General features: G+C 36.4%; 1 protein-coding gene across 4 annotated transcripts in view; it reads left to right on the top strand.

The window, feature by feature from the left end:
• Nucleotides 1-13,108, top strand: part of SMC2 (structural maintenance of chromosomes 2) — a 45,903-nt gene extending 32,795 nt beyond the window's left edge. For 3 of the 4 annotated variants that reach the window (XM_025360378.1, XM_025360381.1, XM_025360379.1), the window contains exons 19-25: nucleotides 319-462; nucleotides 934-1,128; nucleotides 3,325-3,525; nucleotides 5,671-5,787; nucleotides 8,208-8,368; nucleotides 11,747-11,894; nucleotides 12,591-13,107. In XM_025360378.1, the coding sequence (XP_025216163.1) occupies nucleotides 319-462; nucleotides 934-1,128; nucleotides 3,325-3,525; nucleotides 5,671-5,787; nucleotides 8,208-8,368; nucleotides 11,747-11,894; nucleotides 12,591-12,767 (1,143 nt within the window). In that variant the 3' untranslated portion in view covers nucleotides 12,768-13,107. Of the gene's footprint in view, nucleotides 1-318; nucleotides 463-933; nucleotides 1,129-3,324; nucleotides 3,526-5,670; nucleotides 5,788-8,207; nucleotides 8,369-11,746; nucleotides 11,895-12,590 lie in introns of all 4 variants that reach the window. The other variant, XM_025360380.1, reaches the window with a different exon arrangement.
• The last annotated feature ends 8,625 nt before the right edge of the window (nucleotides 13,109-21,733 follow it).

Below are 21,733 nucleotides of genomic sequence, written 5' to 3'. Positions count from 1 at the left end.
TTACACATTAAACAGTTTTGTTTTTAAACTTTACTACCACTAATTTATCTGTTATGTAGAATATTATATTGTTTTCCCTGTAGGAATAAATGATAAAGGATATAATTTATGCAGAGTTCTTTCAGCCTATACAAATTACACTTTTTTTTTAATATGGGAAAATAAACTTCCTTTTTCTGGGGAGGCAGCTTAACCTGTACTTTTGGTAGCTGTGGGTCTTACTTGCATGAGATTATTGTTTATTTAATTTTCCTGTACATACCTGTTTTTGAGTAGTTAATCACCTATGTGAATACCCGAATACTGTGTTTTTTACAGGAAGTTGAAGCTATCACTCTGGAACTGGAAGAGCTCAAGAGAGAGCATACATCTTACAAACAACAGCTTGAAGCTGTAAATGAAGCTATCAAATCCTATGAAAGTCAGATTGAAGTAATGGCAGCTGAGGTGGCTAAAAATAAGGTAGGATTTATTTATCAAATTGGAGAAGCTGAAAATGATAATCTTTTTATGAAACATTAGCTTAAGATGTTTGACTTTGGTGTTCTCAGTCTTTTCACTCAGAATGAGGCACAGATAGCTTTTACTCATCCAGAATTGCCAGTTTGGGGATCTCATAGTTCAGTCAGCTTCTAGCAGTTTCTCTTCTTCCTCACCCAGTTGATTCCATCTACATTACATCCAGCAGAAACGCTTTCATTTGCAGCATGAGCATTGTACCCCAACCCTTTTTCCAGGGGTAATCCAAGTTTTCTTCTGTGTATAAATTCATTAGTCCTTTTAATGGTGATATAAAATAGAGCGTTAGGTGATCTTCTCTCTGCCTGTAATCACATTGACATCTTGCCCAGGGATCTGTCAGATAATTGTTTAGTAAATTAAAATTATTTACATGTTACCTCACCACATATTTTCTTTTATTTTTTGTTTTAGGAGTCAGTAAATAAAGCTCAAGAAGAAGTGACCAAGCAAAAAGAGGTAATAACAGCCCAAGACACTGTAATTAAAGCTAAATATGCAGAAGTGGCAAAACACAAGGAGCAAAACAATGATTCTCAGCTTAAAATTAAGGAATTAGACCACAACATCAGCAAACATAAACGGGAGGCTGAAGATGGTGCTGCAAAGGTATGTTTGTGTTCATTTTTTATACTTAATCAAATTTTTGTTACTGTGCTCTTGAAAAATTTTAGAAAACTGCTTGATGGAGAAATCTGTAAATATAAATGGCAAAATTACAGCCTGACATAAATTTGAGCTTGCAGCTATTAACTGCTTTTCAACAATGCTAATTTTCAACAAATTGCATAAATGTTTTATTTTTAGATTTAATTTTAGATATTTGTTCCCATCTACAAGATGTAGTTACCAAATGTTTAGTGGTCTCCCATGGAAATAACTTTTTACCTCCAAATGTTGATAGAACTAATTACTGCTGTGCTAGTAATAATGATGTGTATTCTGTACCTTATTTCAAATTGAATTTAAAGAACTCACAGAACTATATATACAGGTAACCTAAAAAAAGGACTGAATTGGCTTCCACATGTCTTTATGAGTGTCACTGCTGTCAGTATTTGCCACTTTATAAAAATTTGATGTTTTGCCAAGCAGCTATGTTTTTGAGGTTACCCCACAGTTTCCTTCTTTCATGTGTCACAGCACCTTTAACTTCAGTGGTTTAAAGACAACACATGCTTTTGCAGAAATTCATTGCTTGGTTGAGAAACTGCATTCACATGGTGTTAATAATTCATCCAGCATGTTTTCTTATGAGTGTGTAACAATTTGGCACCTTTTTAATGTCCAGGATTTTTTTTTTTTTAAGCATCCTAAAAATACATGAACTTTAACTTCAGAAAGATCAAGAACATACAAAACAATCTTCCCCTCTTCTGAAAGAACTGTGGAACTTGATTTAAAAAACATTTTTTATGGCTACATTATAATCTCCCACTTTATTACTATTGATTTCCCATTAGCTTAGTGATAGTGAACTGACTGAAATATTACCAATGGCAATGTTACTGCTAATAGTATTTTGGTAACTGAAAATGCTAGTACTGGTGATTGCTAGGAGATTTTATTTACAATTGAAAGAGTAAAAGGAGGGACTTGCAAGTGGGTCTGCTAAGAAGTCAATGCTTCTTTGAAAAACATAGTTTTATCAAAGATTTATACATACCTACTAGTATCAGATCCTGTGCCAGGCACTGACAATATAAGGATGAGCAACACATATACAGAATGAATGATATAGAATGCTTTCAAAGAGTTTACAGGTCAAGAGGAAGATAGACTTGAAATGATAATTCTGCTTCGGGGCCTACATTTGAGACCATATCCATGGAATTAATACAAGTCAACAAATTAACAAGGATTGGATTCTGCCAGTGAGAATGAATCAATTCTAGTAGAAGAAAATCTTCTTTAAGCACTGTAATTTGAACTGTATAATCAGTTGTATTACATGAAGTATTATATTGTGCCTTTTTCGGAGGGGTGGGAGCAGGGATAGAGTCAATGTTTAGGGCAGTTTCTTAGAATATAGTTCTGAGAGAAAAATCATTAGGTCTCAGTCAGCATTAGGCTTCCATGATTTTACCAAATCTATGACTTAAGTATTAAAGGAATTTTAACTTACTACAAGTTGTTTTTTGAAGCAATAGATAGAATTTGGTAAATTCTAAAGGAGTTCTATCTGACTTCCATTTCATTCTAATGGAGGTGCTTTGCATACACTTTGTAAAAATTTCTCTGAGTTGGCTCTTCTAATGCCAAAGTAATAGGAAGATCTTTTGCTATGCACTGTCTTGTTTTTGTAGTCTGCACTCCACATAACAATATTCATCTTTATTATTGTCAGTAATGAAACTCATTTTTAAAAACGAGTCACCCAGGCATGGTGGCTCACGCCTGTAATCCCAGCACTTTGGGAAGCCGAGGTGGGTGGATCACCTGAGGTCGGGAGTTCAAGACCAGCCTGACCAACATGGAGAAACCCCATCTCTACTAAAAATACAAAATTTGCTGGGCATGGTGGCGCGTACCTGTAATCTCAGCCACTCGGAAGGCTGAGGCAGGAGAATCACTTGAACTTGGGAGGCAGAGGTTGCGAAGTTGTGGTGAGCTGAGATTGCCCATTGCATTCCAGTCTGGGCAACAAGAGCGAAACTCCATCTCAAACAAACAAACAAAAAAATCAGTCATTGAAGGTTTTTTCCTCTTCAGTATTTGATTAAAAACTATTAAATATTTAAGAAACTGGCTTATACATATTGGTTTGTAAACATTTGTAGATCATCTATTTTTATATGTGGCTAGGTATCCAAAATGTTGAAAGATTATGACTGGATTAATGCAGAGAGACACCTCTTTGGCCAACCCAATAGTGCCTATGATTTCAAAACTAACAACCCTAAAGAAGCTGGTCAGAGACTTCAGAAGTTGCAAGAAATGAAGGAGAAACTAGGAAGAAATGTCAATATGAGAGCTATGAATGTATTGACAGAAGCTGAAGAGCGGGTAAGTCAATTTCCTATGAATATCTGGCCACATTAGAACATGACCAGCATTGATAGCTCTGTATGACCCCTGATGGAGTTATTAGAGTTAACCTTTTGCAGATGTCTTTGATGCTTTTCTTTCTGCTTTCCTTTTTATCTTTTCGTCGTTTTTTTCTTATTACTCTTGTGCGTCATTAGTGGTTTTTACATTCTGTTACACCTGGAATGACTTTTCCACTGGCTTTTGTTCTTTGTCAAACATAATTACTCACATTTCTGTCATTTCTTTCAGTTGCATTGAAAAGCCTTGAATAGGGTATGCTGCGCTGTCGTTCTCTTGACTCTACTGTATACTGAAACTATTATATAAGTAATGACTAAAGCCATTACATACATAAATACTGTTTCACTAATCTGTAAATCCTGCAACCTCTTCTCAGTTTTAATGATCTTAATTACTCAGTAATGTTACCCATCTCCCCTAACCTGACAAAACTTTGAGTCTGGGAAGGGAGTTTACTGTCATTTAGTGATGAACTTGGGAGGACCTATCACTAGAAAAACCCAGTGGGGGAAGCATTCCCTACTCTTAAGATAGCCATAAGAAATGGCTATCTTAAATTTTATATTAATGCCCCATACCTTCCTTAATTCTGCAAAATTCTGTTTGAATTTGCAAATCAGAGTAAAATTCATGAGAAATCTGCAACACTGATAACAGCACAATTACTTAAGAAATTTTACCATAACTTTTTTTTAACTGTTATTGGCATGAATATGCACCGAGAGTCTAGATTATGTTAGATACCAAACAGATGAATCATGCAGGTGTTGTGATCTCTCTACAAAATGCTCCTGCTGGTTTTCATTTCTACATTAAAGCTTTGCATATATGTGGCATATTTATAGAAGGAAAACTTTGGTCTGAATTTGATCGGCATAACATGATGAAACTTGTTCACTTGTACTCGTTTACTTCTGTTAGAGGAGACCTGAGTCTAATATTTTTTTCAAAAGAATTTATCAACTCCCATCCTGTTACCAGAGGAGAAACCTGTATTGTTGATCAGCAGATGGCCTTTTTTTTCTTCTTGTGTTTTGTATCCATCTACATAAGCAATTATATGGATTTTCATGAAAAGATAAAAACATAGGAGGTTTGGGGAGCATGACTGTAAAGAGGGACAGCAGGGAAGACATAAGGACTGGCTAGAGTTGTTAAAGGTGAATGTGAAATGCAGGGCTTTGAGGAGAAATGAGTTAGGAAGAGTTTTAGGAAGTCCCACTGCTGTTGATGGTATGATTATCCCTCTACAGCCTTGCTCAAAGGAATGCTACTCTTAAAGTGATGATATTTAAGCTGAAATTTCAGGCAACCGTTACGTCAGAAAAATGAATATTCCAGGAAGGGAGAACAGTGCAGGGGCCATAAGACAATAGTGAGTTTATTATGTTCAAAGGAGCTGTAAAAGACCATATGGCCAGAACCTGGGGAGGAGTTTAATGCCATAAAGTCAAGGGATAAATAAGGTCCAATTCCCTTTATCCTGATGCATACAGGCTTAAAATCTGGTTGATGGGTGCAGCAAACCACCATGGCACATGTATACCTATGTAACAAACCTGTACATTCTGCACATGTATCCCAGAACTTAAAGTAAAATTTTAAAAAAATTAAATAATAAGGTCCAATTTATGTGGGACCTATACATCATCGTGAAGGATCAAAATTTTATTCATGTCACTGCTAAGGCTGACCTTAGGAGGAGTGCTTTCAGGGCTACTTTTATTTAAGTTTATATATAACACTTTTTTTTTTTTTGCCTTGGCTGCTAAGGAGATAAGGGAATATTAGTGGAGTCAAAATATTTTAAGGACTTGTCTTATAAATTCTTCTAGCAATTTAATTTTGTTATATACATATGGATGATTTTATTCCTAATTTTGTTAAGAGTATATATATACACACACATCATATAGTATATGTATGGTATAGTATATACTTATAAGAGTATATATAATTCTTAGTGCATTGTATCTTTTTGGTAAATAGGAATGTATGCGTTATATATCAAAATAATGAAACCTGTTTATTTCTGACTGAATTCCGGAATATAGAAGAGATTTTATATTTTCCCAGTTAACCATGTTTTTTATCTCACAGTATAATGACTTGATGAAGAAGAAGAGAATTGTAGAAAATGACAAATCCAAAATTCTTACAACTATAGAAGACCTAGACCAGAAGAAAAACCAAGCCCTAAATATTGCATGGCAAAAGGTATTTTAACCCCAGAATATTATGTTTTGTTTTATATGAGGTGGCAAGGATGAAAAAAATATTATCAGTGGATTTATACTCTGAGAAATTTGAAATGGCTGATCTGTGTTTGAATGAGGCACATATTCACACTTTAATTAAAACCTCAGACTTTTAAGTGCATTTTTTCTTTTCAGACTTGACTATTACCAGATCCTGGCATTCTTGTCCTCCTTAAGAATTGGACAGTAAACAAGCCTCTTTTATAGGACGCTTACTCAACAAAATCCCAATTCCATTTTGTTTTATGACAGCTTTGGCAGATGTCAGGCTTCTTTACTGTTACTTCTACTTCCCTGACTTCATGTATCTGTCTGCTGTAGGATAATCCCTTAGCCTCTCATGTGGAAGTTTTTCCATTTTTACTGTCGCAGAAGACTCTTACTTCAAAGATTCCAAACATAGAGTTACTGTGCTGTTTGGTAGTTTAGCAAACCTGTGCCTTCTGGGTTTTAATGGGACACCATTTTCTCTTTGTAATTCTGTAGGAATTCTATCTTCAGTAATGCACCACAATTATCCCTTTTAGTCACCTCGTTTGTTTTTTTCTTTTCTAAGACTTATTTTCAGTGCTCTATTCCCTGTACAATTTTTCTCTTAAAAATGGAAGCAAAAGACTGACCCTATTATTGTTGTACAGCATGTCGACTTAACACTGGATCTGAGAAGTTTTTGTTTTCTTTTTTCCCACCAGGGTTCCTGGACTTAGTACAAATCAGAATCTATTGTCTAAACATATCCTGCTCTTCCCTAATTTCCAAGGTTCTTCCAAAGCCAGTAGCATTTATTCAGTCACTTATTATATGCCAGTCACTATTCTCAAATTAATTTTCTTATCTAATCTTCACAATAACCTAATGAAATAGGTACTGTTATCAGCATTATATTCTTCCTTCTGGCTTCAGCCCTGGTTATGTTCAGGTGTAGTAGCATTCCTCTCTCTTGGTCCTGAGCTGCCTCTCCCCCACTTAGTTTAGAACCTGCTTCCATTCTGTAGACTATTATTCAGCAGCTGTGTACTTGTTCTTAAAATGTGTGTTACTTAGTAAATCTATATTTAGGAGCACTGCTTGTGTCTATGAGATTTTCTTGTTACTATATTCATTAAAAAGTATATTTACATTTTAATATTGTATATCTGCATTTGAATTTGGAGATTTCTCTAGAGAACTTGGCTGTCAAGTCCTTGTGCATGTGTGTGTGTGTTAGACTTTCAAGTTTGACTGCTGAACTAAGAATATTAGTCATGTCTTTAAAGATTCCCAAATCATCAATCAAGTGCGTATGAACAAAAATTACCCTATTACAAACTAGGATTTTGGCCCTAAATCTCTGTCTCCTTCTGTGGCAAGACAGGAGCAGACCAAACAGCCTTCTTTTTTCTTGGGATCTAATCTTATTTTCTGGCCCTCAACAGCTTATCCTCTTCGGCTAGGAGATGAAGCATATAGAAAAGAACCCTTTAACAGATCTGGTCCTTTGATTTCATGCCCCTTTTTCTCCTGGGCCTCACACTGATCTGCTTAGGGCTTTAGACCCATCTTATTGTATCAGTCAACAGGAAAAAGAAAAGTTTTATAAGAGAACATTTTATTCCAAAAAGAGTTTTGTTTTTGTGTTTGCTTCTATTTTGTGGTTTTTTTTCCTCATGTGATACAATTGTGTGTATCCTGAGGATTCCTGCAATGTGTTCTACAAAAGTGTCAAAACTTTGGAGATTGGCCGGGCGCGGTGGCTCAAGCCTGTAATCCCAGCACTTTGGGAGGCCGAGACAGGTGGATCACGAGGTCAGGAGATCGAGACCATCCTGGCTAACCCAGTGAAACCCCGTCTCTACTAAAAAATACAAAAAACTAGCCGGGCGCGGTGGCGGGCGCCTGTAGTCCCAGCTACTCGGGAGGCTGAGGCAGGAGAATGGCGTAAACCCGGGAGGCAGAGCTTGCAGTGAGCTGAGATCTGGCCACTGCACTCCAGCCTGGGTGACAGAGCGAGACTCCGCCTCAAAAAAAAAAAATAAATAAATAAAAATAAATAAAACTTTGGAGAGTAGAGTTAGAGGTGTGCCTTCTAGTTCCCCTGGAAATTAGAGCAGGATTCAGTAATTCATTTTTGTAAAAGGCCAGATAATAAATATTTTTTGCTTGGGAGCCCATCCAGTCTCTGTTGCAACTACCTGATTTTGTTGTATCACTAGCAATGATTGATAGACACTTTGTAAATGAATGAGCATCTCCAGATTTTTCACATGGACCATAGTTTGTCAGTCTCCGAGTTACAGTAATAGACAAAGTAGACCTGCTGTGTTGCATATACATATATCAACAATTGATTCTTCTCGGAAAGCATCCTGATGTTTTAACTCTTTTATTTTTTAAATCCAGGTGAACACGGACTTTGGCTCTATTTTTTCTACTCTTTTGCCTGGTGCTAATGCTATGCTTGCACCACCAGAGGGTCAAACTGTTTTGGATGGTCTGGAGTTCAAGGTTGCCTTAGGAAATACTTGGAAAGAAAACCTAACTGAACTCAGTGGTGGTCAGAGGTGAGGAATCACTTTGCTGTATTTTAATTTTCATTCCTCTTACTTTAATTCATCATCTCATTACCTTAACAATTGTATTTGTGTTTTAATTTGCTTAACTACCTTTGCATGTAGAATTTAAGGAGCCTAATATATAAGACTAAACATTTTGGTTAAAACATTTGATTAAAATAGGCGACAAAGTTGACAAAATATGTTTTTAAAAAATGTATTTTCAAATATTAAAAAATGAATAGTCCAGGACAAGATGAAACAGAAATGCTGAGCCCTGTGTTCACCCTGGCTTTCTCTCTAGTGGCAGTTTTTGGACTTCAGGTGCCCAAACAGAGGTCAGTAGTCTCACTAAGTTAAAAAACACAGAATTTTGTAAAGCCCTAGAGTGCTACACCTTGGTATTAGGTCTCTACTGTCCCTGAAGTGAAGCCTAATGTAGACATATCCTAAGAAACTGAACAGATTTCTTGAAGGGATCAAACTGTTAGTTTATCAGAACAAAGGCCAGTGTTCTTTAAAGAAGGTTACAAAAAATTGAGATACTAAACAACATAACCACAGACTCTGAAATGACAGTTGATGAAAGTAGGAAACAAGTTAGAGTTACATTAATCATTTTCAAAAATTACAAGAAAACATGAACATAATGAGAGAAATGGCTACTAAAAAGAATTAAGTGGATCTTCAAGAGATTTAAAAAAGTTTTCTGCATGAGGTTAACAGCAGATAAGATACTGTAAAAGAAAGATGAGTAAATTTGAAGACATAGCAATAGAACAGAATCTATTCAGGCTACACTGAGAAAGAAAAAACTGGAGGGGGAAAAAAAACCGGCTTCAGTGTCCTAAGGGAAGCTGTCTAATGTGCAAGTAATTGGAGTTCCAAAAGGAGAGGGAATAGGGAGGATGGAAAAATACTTGAAGAAATTATGGCCCCATATTTTCCAGATTTGATGAATTCTGTAAACCCACAGATTTGAGTTCTGTCAAGCTCAGGCAGGATAAACAGAAACACATATAAAATAACAAAGCAAGAGATACATAAAACTGCTGAAAACCAGTGATGAGGAGAAAAATCCTAAAATCAGCTAGAGGAAGAGACATATTATATGCTAGTGAACAAAAATAAAAATGTCTTTAGATTTCTTTTTAAATGCTACATATGTAAGCCAGAAGTCTGGAACATCCACAAAGTGCTCAAAGTAAAACATGTCAACTAGAATTGTTTATCTAACAGAAATATTCTTCAAATTGAAGGCAATATGAATACTTTTCAGACAGAAACATCTGAACCATACTGCAGGTTAAAGGAAGTTCTCAGGCAAAAGGAAAATGATACCAGATGGAACCTTGGATCTACATAAAGGAAGGAAGAGTGTTGGAAAATAACATGGATTTGGAGTTCAGGAAAGTTTCTTCCAACCTTACACAGTGATTCAGAAAGTCAGCATAGTGATAGAAATCTAAAAGGTCATATGTCCTCACGTCTTACCTGCAGATAGCCAATTAATTAAAACCTCCTAAAAGAAGGTTGTGAATGAATATTCACATAATTGAAATTAGTGATTAATTTAGTAATTTTTTTTTTCTCCGACATGGTATATAATCCATAGGCCTTGAATTGTTCTTCTGTGTCCTGTAATACCATCATGTAACCCTTTTTTTATGTACATAGAAAATATAGACACCTGTTACTGTTCCTTATGACCCCTTGTATCATTTTTATGAGTAGAAATATATTTTATATTTTTATAAAATTTGTAAATAAGAATCAAAAATACAGCACCTGCTCTGCCTGTTCATAAAAATTGAATTCCACAGTTTAGTTCCCAGTATCTTTAGCTATATTTGCCAAAGCCCTAGAAAATGTTTTGAGGAAAATAGAAAATGTGTGCTTCTCTTCTTACTGGGACCTATAAATTATTTCTGGAATTAAAATGCTATAAAGTTATTTTTAGATATACCACTATCCAGCGTGGCAGTTAATTCTGCTATGCTGAAGGGTTAAAGATTAAGTTTAAAACTCAATACTTGAGGCACTCATCACAGAGAAAGACAAACATAATTTTAGGTTGGCTGAATGACTTTAGCTCCCTTTTATAGAGGTGATTAACAGTCTCACTGTGATTTCATTTTGATGATACTGTTTTATTCTTTTTTTTTTTTTTGCTAGCAATTTTTCTCCACTTGTGCACACATTTTTCCCTACTTATGTATTTCTTAATAAATAGCCTTATTAGAATGCAGCAGGCCTTGGGCCGGGCACGGTGGCTCATGCCTATAATCCCAGCACTTTGGGAGGCCAAGGCGGGTGGATCACTTGAGGTCAGGAGTTCGAGACCAGCCTGGCCAGCATGGTGAAATCCTGTCTCTACTAAAACTACAAAAATTATCTGGGTGTGGTGGCATGCACCTGTAATCTCAGCTACTAGGGACACTAGTAGAATTGCTTGAACCTGGGAGGCAGAGTTTGCAGTGAACCGAGATCGTGCCACTGCACTGCATCCTGGATAACAGAGCAAGACTCTCAAAAAAGAATGCAGCAAGCATTAAGTGGGCTCTTCTAGTACTGTATGCCAAGATGTACTTGAAGTTACAGAATAAGTATATTACAAATGCTACTCTAATGTTTAGTCTAATGTTAAGTAATTATAAATATTTTATATTAAAATAAGACTTTTTATGAATTATTTTTAATAATTCATAAAGGAAAAAATATAATAATTATATGATTCTTCATACCGGATTAGAATGAGCTGCAGTAAGCGAGAAGAGAACTGAAAATAGTGCTGTGGAACCTGAGATTAGGTGTAACTATGAATTTTACATAAAATTGTTTGAACTTTTGACAGTGATGTAGTTAGAGTAATGGGCCATCATCCATACAACTTATTCACAAATGGTACCAAAAATATATAAAGAGATTGTGTGTCTGTTTGTGTGTGTATATGCATACTTATGTAAGTGTGTACATTATGAAAGTTTGAAAAATGACATCTCACCCAGTTACTGTTACCAAGACAATAGCTATTGTCTTAAATAATGACCATAGCCCTTACTCTAACGAGCCAACTGGGGAAGGAAAAAAAAGAACTTTTAAAACTAACATGATCTTAAGAGTAGGTGCCGAACGTAATATGGCAATATTAAAATTGTCTGAAAATAGCATGCTTCTGAAAAGAGGAAAAATGGAAAGCTAAAATAAAAGAAATATTTTAATACAACAAAAGTGTTAAAGTTTGAAACTCAAGATTCTTTTTTTATATGACTGCCTTTCAGATAAATCTGCTCTATTCACAATAATAGGATCACATATTTGCTTCAGTGTTTTGATAAGTGGTAAAATCAAATTGTTATGGTTTTTCTTCTACTGACCTTTTCTTAGGTCTTTAGTGGCCTTGTCATTAATACTGTCGATGCTCCTCTTCAAACCTGCTCCAATTTATATCCTTGATGAGGTAGATGCAGCTTTGGATCTTTCTCATACCCAAAACATTGGACAGATGCTACGTACTCATTTCACACATTCTCAGGTAAGAACTAGAAAAAAAAGTCTCAGTAATAGTTTAATTAGACTATTTTTCTAAAACCATTCTTTAGTAGTAGCCAATGTTAGTAAGATATTTAGGTTTGATAAATACTAAAGTATTGTATATTTATTTAAATAAACTTATGTTTACATAGGTATAGAAGGAAAAAAGGTTCACTCTCCTTTTAAAGAAAGACCTAGGCATTAAAAATGTTGGTTGTAGCATGAGGGAGATTCCAATGTAGTTATAATACAGAATTAACTTAGGGTTAATACAATTGTTTTCTCTAGTTAGCTGCCATAAAGATGTACAAGATGTACAATCAAAACTGTCTCAGGGATATTACTCAGGTGTCAGAAAATCATGTGACACTTGATGGGGGAATTTAATTTCTCATGGCTAAAAAGTCGAACAAAGCCCCTGAAGCTAAGAACAGTTTGTTTTTATTACAGTGTTGCTGTAGGACCTGGGGCTGCCAAATATGCTTGCATAAATTATGCATTGTACAACTCTGGGGACTCCACTCATAGTTAAGCGACTTCTAAAACAATTTGGACAGCTAGTATTTACTTAGGTGCCTCATATAACTAAAGATATAAAATCAAAATTATCTACAAACAATTCTTATCCCCAGTATAAAGGAGTAAACTTCAAGTGTATCAAAAAAGTTTTTTTATACTTTTTTCTTTTTTCCTTAAGTTCATCGTGGTGTCACTAAAAGAAGGTATGTTCAACAATGCAAACGTTCTTTTCAAAACCAAGTTTGTGGATGGTGTTTCTACAGTAGCCAGATTTACTCAATGTCAAAATGGAAAGATTTCAAAGGAAGCAAAATCCAAGGCAAAACCACCCAAAGGAGCACATGTGGAAGTTTAAACTACAAGTTTATTTCTTCATCTTGACCTGTTTTTTTAAATATAAACTTTTAAGGACTTGGGATAAGTAATTTGTTGATATAAAAAATTAATGTTACTATGTTACTTAACCCATGTTTTCTCTTTATATAATCACTTATCACTTACAAATGAGCATATATTCCTCATCTCTTAACCAGTCTAATTATGGTCCAATAATTGTGATTGTGATTTTATGCATATCATCAAATGTTTTTTTCTTATGCAGGTCTTTTATATATTAGGAATCCTGAGATACCCAATTCCATATGTAAAAGCTAATATACAAAAAAGCAGATTAAATTACATGATAAATGTAGCTGATCATCAGTGTTTAATTGATTTAATTCCTAAGGCAATATTAATGTGTTTTCTATTCTAATAAAGTCATTCAGGTAAGGAAGAATTATCAATCAGGTAACTGGACCAACAATGGGAACACATATAAAGCTATTATGCATGCACAGAGCCGTTTGAGGCTAGTTTTTTAACGACACAACTCCACAGCCCTGATTTAGACTGAGATAGAAAACAGATCTTGAAAGATTTCTTATTTTAATGATACATGAATATCATGTTCCTATATGCTTAATAATTGGTCTCTATGACTTTAATGTTTTTGTTTTTTTAAGCTTTATAAGTATTTTTAAATAAAAGCTTAGGAGGAGGTGTGTTGCGTGGTACTATCTGCTGCAAGTTTATCTGAAGTCTGTTAATATTTTCCAAGATTTTTGTCCGCCTTTTCATAATCCAGTCATCAACAGCCTATTGGTAAACAAGAATGTGGGAGCCTGTAGACTAAACCAAATTTATTTTTCCCTGAGTCTGATACATATATATATATTTGATATATCTATTTGAGATATATATAAAATATATTTATATCTGATATATATATCTGATACATAAAATATATTTATATCTTATATATAAATATAAATCGATCCATCTGTTCCACCAGAATAACTCAAAAGTTGGATAATTATTTGTGTCTTCTGCTTTCCAGTTCAAAGGGATGAAATTCCTTTAGAACTTGAAAGATGACACTAGCAAACACCATGAGAATACTATCTACAGTTTTTAGTATCTTTAGGTACATCGTCAGTAGAACAGTGACTCCAGACTGAATCATAAAAGCTCTGACGTGATGTAATCTGATCTTCCATGTGTTATTTTGGCCCCACATCTCTTCTTGATTTTTTTAGTCTTATTTCCTTAGTATTATTATCATACTTTCCCTGATAGATGGCTGAACTTACTGGCCCTGGGCTTGACATTTCTCACCCTTCATTCTACATACATATGAGATGTTGGAAAACATGCAGTAATTGATATTATGGGACACATTGGAAAGGATTGAATCTGGAATTAGTTCTGTCCACTGTGGAGGGGAGAGGAAATAATGCTGTAAATGTTGAGTTACAAAAAGTCTAATGTCAAATAGTTTTTTTGTTTTCCTTTCAGATGTATCACAAACTGTGCCAAAACAGTTATCAATTCACACAGTCAACATTAAAGTATACCATAGTATATAAATTAGTCAGTACTTGCTGTTAATATTTCTGATTTAATAGTTACTAAGTGGTACTTTATTGCTGTTTTAGCCAGTGTTTAAAAAATAATTTGGGAGGTTGACTATCTTGGCTTATGTACTCATTTCCTTTTCTCTGCTAAAAATTTTCTGCTTGTATGCTTTCCTGATTTTTGTCTTGTATAATCTTGATCTTTGACAATCCTCAAACATGTATTAAATTTTTGTAATTTTTTTTCATTAGAGGGAAGTCATTAAGGGGATTGGGGACATTTGTTTCACACATCTGCAGTAATATGAGTTAACTGATATTTACCAAGCTCTGTCTTTACATTTTTCACACTGTATATATTGTCACATTTAATCCTCAAAGGAACCTAGTGAGGTAAATACTGTTGTCAGCATGGTGTAACTGAGGAATTGAGTTGAGCAGAAAAGTTAGGAAACTTGCTCAGGGTGATAATACAATTAGGAGTGTCAGGGTCCATGTACAAATCTTGTCAGTCTCCAGAACCTAAGATATACTATGTCACTGACAGCTTGAACATTTGTATTTATTGTACAGAATAAATTTAAGAAAAGTACCTGTATGAGCAGTATGTACAATGTGAATGTTATCTTAAAGAAGAACCTCAACCATGTGAAGAGAAGATTCATTGTGATGGTGGCAGTTTTGGCATTTCATGTAAGCTCATGGCAAATGCAAAGCAAAGACATGAAATTTTCTCTTCCAGTATGGTGGTGTAATCTAAAGGCCAACATTCCCTCAGATAATAAATACAGATCCTGGGCAAAATACTAGAAACAACTACCTGAGAGTTCAGGAAACTGAAGAAAAACTAGAAAGATTTTGGATGGGAGATAAGATACGGAGGAAGAGATAGGCACAAGCTAAGGTTAATGTTTTTGACCTAAGTACCAGCTATAGTCACGATGCAGCTGTAGGACAGCTAAGGCTGCAGTGGAAAGCCTGGGGTCTTTCTGGTCTGGAGAACTAAGAGATGGGATCTGGGCTAACCACAGCTTCCAGAAAGTGAAGGAGAAATCTCAGAAGGGATAAACGAGGACCTGGAGAAAGAAGTCCCAGACTTAGTAGATGAAGTTAGCCAAAGTAATTAACCCCTGAACTCTGCAGATACAGAACGTATCAAAGATAAAGCCAGATACTAGTTAAAACAGTAAGGATAGATTGAAATCAGTAACATACTCTTGCAATAAGAAGAATCCAGTATGAACTAGTCAACTTGAATTTGTATTGAGGTGACTGGGTGTCTTAGAGAATGAGGGAATAGAGAGGAGGAGAAGTGGGGGCTTAGTAGAATCAGGGATATAAACAGGAAGAGTTGGTTAATGTGAAACCCATTTGGATTTGTTAACTGGCTGTAATGCCAAGGTAGGCTCTTACCCTCCCACAGAGACTGGGACTCTACCTTAAAGTGTTGGTTGGAAGAAACAGTAAACTCTTAGCAACCTTGAGTTTTCTCAGGTAAGCACTTTCAGGAGGAGGATAGTCAATCTGTGGATGTGGCTTTGAGCTGTTAGAAACTGCTAATGTGTTTTTCAGATCTTTACAGGCAAAGGTTTATTTAGAAGTAGAAAGGGCTCAGAGGAGCCTGGCTAGAATTTCATCAAAGATAATCTGTGAAACAGACAAGAAGTTTGCAGTTTACCGTAATAAAATTGAATTGTGATTTGAACCGCCACCTGCAAGACCATTCTCCAGGTGACCTTGGACTAACCCACTTCTCCCCATTTCTCACTGGTTGTCAAAAAGAACAGCCTTGCTATCTGGTCAGGAGAATGACAGCCAAGTGGAAAAAGATCTGTGTGGTTACAAGGAGTATGGCAAAAGGTTGCTAACTGGAAAGGACAAATACATGTCACCTGTGGATGCTGGGAATACCATAGCCACCTTTTAGGGGAACTTACATTATGTTTTTGGATACCCTGCAAAACTTTGCTCCAACAAGGAACCTCTTTTACTGTCCAAGGAACGTGACAGCAGGCACACTTATGGAATACAATGGGCTTTCCATGCACCCTGTCATCCTCAGTCCAATAGAGCTGTTGAACAATGGAAAGCCAGCTCACAACGAGTGAAGGAAGGACATCAGGATAACCTACTAGTGGGGTGATAGCAGCCCATCTGAATAGGGCAGTATGGGGACACTGAACACTGCACTCCAGGGCAAAGGAACCACATGATTGCAGCACATGTTGAGAAACACCGAGCCTGGAGGAGGTACAGGTGGACCAGATAATGGCCTCTGCCTGTGAAATCCAAATTCCAGTGTTCCCAGCCATTTTCTTTTTTTACAGTGTACATCCTGTGAGTGGTATGCAGTTCTGGCTGCCACAGTACCCCAAAAGGTCCCCCTAACTCTAATCTGGAGTCAGTGTTTCCCTCAGGTGCACTCCCTGTGAGATCCCTCAGGGGTGGAAACAGGACCAAGAAATACCAGGGTGCTAAAGTCCCTCTAATAGTGCCAGGGACATCTGATCCTTCCATTTAGCTGGGCAATGTCAGACGTGTCATCATTCAAGAAGTGACTTCCCTTCCTGGACTGGATGACTGAGGCTGAAATATCTGAGGCATTTCAAGGATAGTACCACAGGATATGGTAATGTTTATAGTATACAGTGTGATGTTTTGATATTCATATATGTTATGGAATGATTACCACAATCAAGCTAATTAACATATCTCACATAATTACCTTTTTTGTGTGTATGGTGAGGACATTTAAGATCTATTCTTCTGTCAAATTTTAAATATATAACAAAGTATTAGCTGTAGTCACCATGCTGTACAGCAGATCTCCAGAACTTATTCATCAAGCATAACTATTACTTTGTATTCTTTGATAAACATCTCCCCACTTCCCCTGCTCCCCAGCCCTTGGCAACCACATTCTACTCCCTGGTTCTATGAGTTTGACTTTTTCAGGTTTTACATATGAGTGAGATCATTAGAGTATTTGTCTTTTTGTGCCTCTTTGATTTCACTTAGCATTATGCCTTCTATGTTAATACATGTCACAAATAACATGTCCTTTTTAACGCTAAATAATATTCCTCTGTGTGTATGTTTATATCTATGTTGACTAGTTTTTTTGCTCGTATGAATACTATAAACATTTGTGTACAGGTCACAGACATCTGATCCTTTCATTGTGATGGGCGATGTTATCAGATATGTCAAGTTTGTTTAGGACCTGACCTCCCTTCCTGGGCTAGACCGCTGAGGCCAAAAGGTCTGGGAGAAGTAACAAGGACAATGGGGCCTGCAGAGGTAGTGGCCTCAGGATAGGGACAGACAGACTGGGTTGCTGCACCAACTCAGCCTGACCCCTGTCCCATAGATAGGGTCAACTCTGAGACATCTGGCGGGGGAGGTGCAGAGTAGGGTACTAGCCGGCCACCATGCTTTTTACACGGGATGAGACATCTAAGGCTTGAAATCCTAACACCTTTGTTAGGTTCTCCTAAGCTGTGGCCATGGCCGCAAAGTGACCTGCCATTCTGGACCTCATTCTGTCACAGACCGCAGTGACCAAGTCTTATTAATGGCATAGTTGCATTTGCTCAGGTTCTCTTGTACAATGTTATTCATGAAGCCCCTACGCAAAGGACTAACAATCCAGTCCCTGTTTTTGTTGTTGCCATTGGGATACTTACTCAGGTAATAAAAAGAGGTGTGTCCAAGTGCCAGCCCCTCAAGGTTTTGTTAGTTGTGGTTCTGACATTTTGGCAGAGGTCATTCATTTAAAACGGCACCAGCATTCCTAACGCTGTAACGTACACCAGTACACCAAGAGAACCTGAGCCTAAGCCCTGATTACTGAGTAAGGATGTACCCCCAGCATGGAAAGGAGCCAGAGGTGACCTGTTTTTTGTTCTTGTGTGTGTGTGTGTGTGTGTGTGTGTGTGTGTTTTGCCTTTGGATATCCAATTGCTCCAGCACGATTTTTTGAAAAGGCTGTCTTAGCCAGGCACGGTGGCTCAAGCTTGTAGTCTCAGCACTTTGGGAGGCAGAGGCAGGTGGATCACTTGAGATCAGGAGTTCGAGACCAGCCAGACCAACATGGTGAAACCTCATCTCTACTAAAAATACAAAAAATTCGCCAGGCACGGTGGTGTGTGCCTGTAATACCAGCTACTAGGGAGGCTGAGGCAGAATTACTTTAACCTGGGAGGCAGAGGCTGCAGTGAGCCGAGATTGTGCCACTATACATCCAGCCTGGGCAAGAGAGCAAGAGACTGTCTCAAAAAAAAAAAAAAAAAAAAAAAGACTATCTTTCCTCCTAGAAAATCATCGAGTTGGTGTTTTGCTTTTCCAACTGTGTCAAAAATTATTTGGGCATTTTTTAAAGTCTGTTTTTATTATAGGTTCTCTATTCCGTTCCATTGATCTATGTGTCTGTCCCTTTTCCAATATCTCATAGTCTTGATTATGGTCACTACGTAATAAGCCTTGAAGTCAGTTAGAATGATTCTTACTACTTTATTGCTCTTTGTCAAAATTGATTTAGATATTCTTGATGGATGCCTTTCCATATAAGTTTTAGAATAATCTTAACTATATCTACAGAATGCCTTGGGATTTTTATAGGAATTACATTAAACCTAGGTATTAATTTAAAGAGAATTGATATCTTTACTGTGTTGAACCTGGCAACCCAGGAACACGGACTGAATGTCTCTCCATTTATTTTGATCTTTAACTTCAATACTGATAATTTTCAGTACACCATATATGGAAAGGCAACAGTCTAGAATATCTAAATCAAGTTTGACAAAGAGGAATAAAGTAGCAGGAATCAAATGGGTATGCTGAAACAGTATGTACATTTTGTTAGACTTACACCTAAATATTTCATTTTTTGAGCTACGATAAAGGGTATTGTATGTGTAACATTAATATCCATATGTTCATTGTTAGTGAATACAAATAATTTTTGTATGTCTATCTTGTAACCGTTGGCCTTGCTAAACTTCTTAGTTCTAGGTTTCTTGTAGATTTTGGAGGATTTTCTACACAGACAGTTATGTCCTCTACAATCATAAGCAGTTTTCTTTCTTCCGTTATGGCACTGACTGGAACTTCTTAGCACTGTGTTGTGTAAGAATGGTGAGAGCCAGACCATCCTGGCTAACGTGGTGAAACCCCATCTCTACTAAAAATACAAAAAATTAGCCAGGCACGGTGGCGGGCACCTATAGTCCCAGCTACTCAGGAGGCTGAGGCAAGAGAGTTGCTGGAACCCGGGAGGCGGAAGTTGTAGTGAGCTGAGATCACGCCACTGCACTCCAGCCTGGGCAATAGCGCGAGACTGTCTCAAAAAAAATAAAACTAAAAAAAAAAAAAAAGGTGGAGAGCCACTACACTTGCCTTGTTCCCAAAATCAAGAAGGAAGTATTCTTTCACCTCTAAGTATAATGTTACCTGTAGGGTTTTGGTAGATGCTGTTTACCAAATTGAGGAAGTTCTCTTCTATTCCTATTTTGATGGCAGTTTTTTTTTTGTTTTTTTTTTTATCATGAATCAGTATTGAATTTCTTCAATGCTTTGTCCGCATTGATCGGTATGATCATGTAACTTCTTCCTTAGCCTGTTAATATCATGGATTACACTGCTTGATTTTTACATACTGAACCAGTCTTTCCTTAGAATAAACTCTACTTGAGAATGGTGTGTATAGTTCTTTCTGCATTTTGCTGAATTGTATTTGCTAATAATTTGGTCATGGTCTTAATGTCTGTATTTGTGAGAGGCATTGGCATGGTTTTCTTTTTTTCTACTTTGTTTCAGGATAATCCTGGCTTCATGAAATTGAATTGGGAAATGTTCCCTCCTCTATTTTCTGGAGGATTGTGTAGAACTAGTGTTAATTCTTTAAATATTTGGTAGAATTTTGTGAAATAATCTGGGCCTTGAGAGTTGAGGGTGGTGGCGGGTGGTAAAATTATTAGTAAATATTTCCTTAGTAGTTACAGGACTACTCTGTATCTTTTATTATTTTATATAGAATGAATTGCAATAGTTTTTTCTTTTTGAGGAATTACTGTCTTTCATCTAAATTGTCAAATTTGTGTGTGGAGTTAATCATGGTATTTCCTTATTATTATCCTTTTGATATATTCAGGTTTTGTCGTTGATATCCCTTGTTTCATTTCCAGTATGATAATTTGTGTCTTTTTTTTTAACTTTTGTCACCCTTGGTACATAGAGGTTTGTCTGTCTATTGTCTAATGTTATGATCTTTTCAAAGAACCAGTGTTTTATTTCATTAACTTTCTCTACTCTTTTTGTTTTTGGTTCATTGATTTCTGCTCTTAGCTTATTTTCTTTTTTCTGCTTGCTTTGGACTTACTTTGATATTCCTTTTCTAGTTTCTCATAAGGAAGCTTAACTTACTAATTTGAGAACTCTGATTTTTTTCTGATAAGCATGTAATGATACAAACATCCCTCAAGTCATCTTTCAGTGTCATCTCACAGATTTTGTCATTTCCATTTTCATTTTCTTTAAATTCAAAATGTTTTTTAATTTACTTTATTGAACATTTCTTCTTCAAATCATGGTTTTCTGGGGGAGTGTTTTTTTGTTTGGTTTTTGTTTTTTTTGAGAAGTCTCACTCTATCGCCCAGGCTGGAGTGCAGTGGGGCGATCTCAGCTCACTGCAACTTCTGCCTCCTGGGTTCAAGCGAGTCTCCTCCCTCAACCTCGCTAGTAGCTGGGACTACAGGTGCCCGCCACCATGCCTGGCTAATTTTTTGTATTTTTAGTAGAGACGGGGTTTCACTGTGTTAACCAGGATGGTCTCGATCTCCTGACCTCATGATCCACCCGCCTCGGCCTCCCAAAGTGTTGGGATTACAGGCGCGAGCCACCGCGCCTGGCCCTGGGGAGTGTATTTTTTAACTTACAAATTCTTGAGATTTTCCAAGTATATTTTTCTTCTTGAGTTCTAATTCTTGTTTGGTCAGGGATCATACTTTGTATCATTTCAATTTTTAGAAAATTAGAAATTGATAGACTTATATGCTTCTATTAAAAAACAAAAAGCCACAAATATAATGGTCTAAGGTTCTATTCTAAGCTGTATTCTAGATAAGAACGAAGTAAACTCAAGTAAAAAGATGTAAGTAATGAAGGGTAGGAATCCATAATATATAAAACAATGGAGAAAATCAGTGCAACCCACATCGAGTTCTCAAACTGTCAACAAAATCTATATATCCCTGTCAACCAGAGAAATTACAAATCACTATCAGGAATGAAAGAAGAGCTGCCACTGTGGATCTTACCTGGATTAAAAAGATACAAAATTATGACCACTGTTATGCTGATACATTTGACAACTTAGACAAAATAGAAAAATTCTTTGAAAAATAAAACCAAAATTGACGCAAGA

Source organism: Theropithecus gelada, chromosome 15, assembly GCF_003255815.1.
Source record: "Theropithecus gelada isolate Dixy chromosome 15, Tgel_1.0, whole genome shotgun sequence".
Taxonomy (NCBI): Eukaryota; Metazoa; Chordata; class Mammalia; order Primates; family Cercopithecidae; genus Theropithecus; species Theropithecus gelada.
This window is presented reverse-complemented; position numbering and strand designations above follow the sequence as displayed.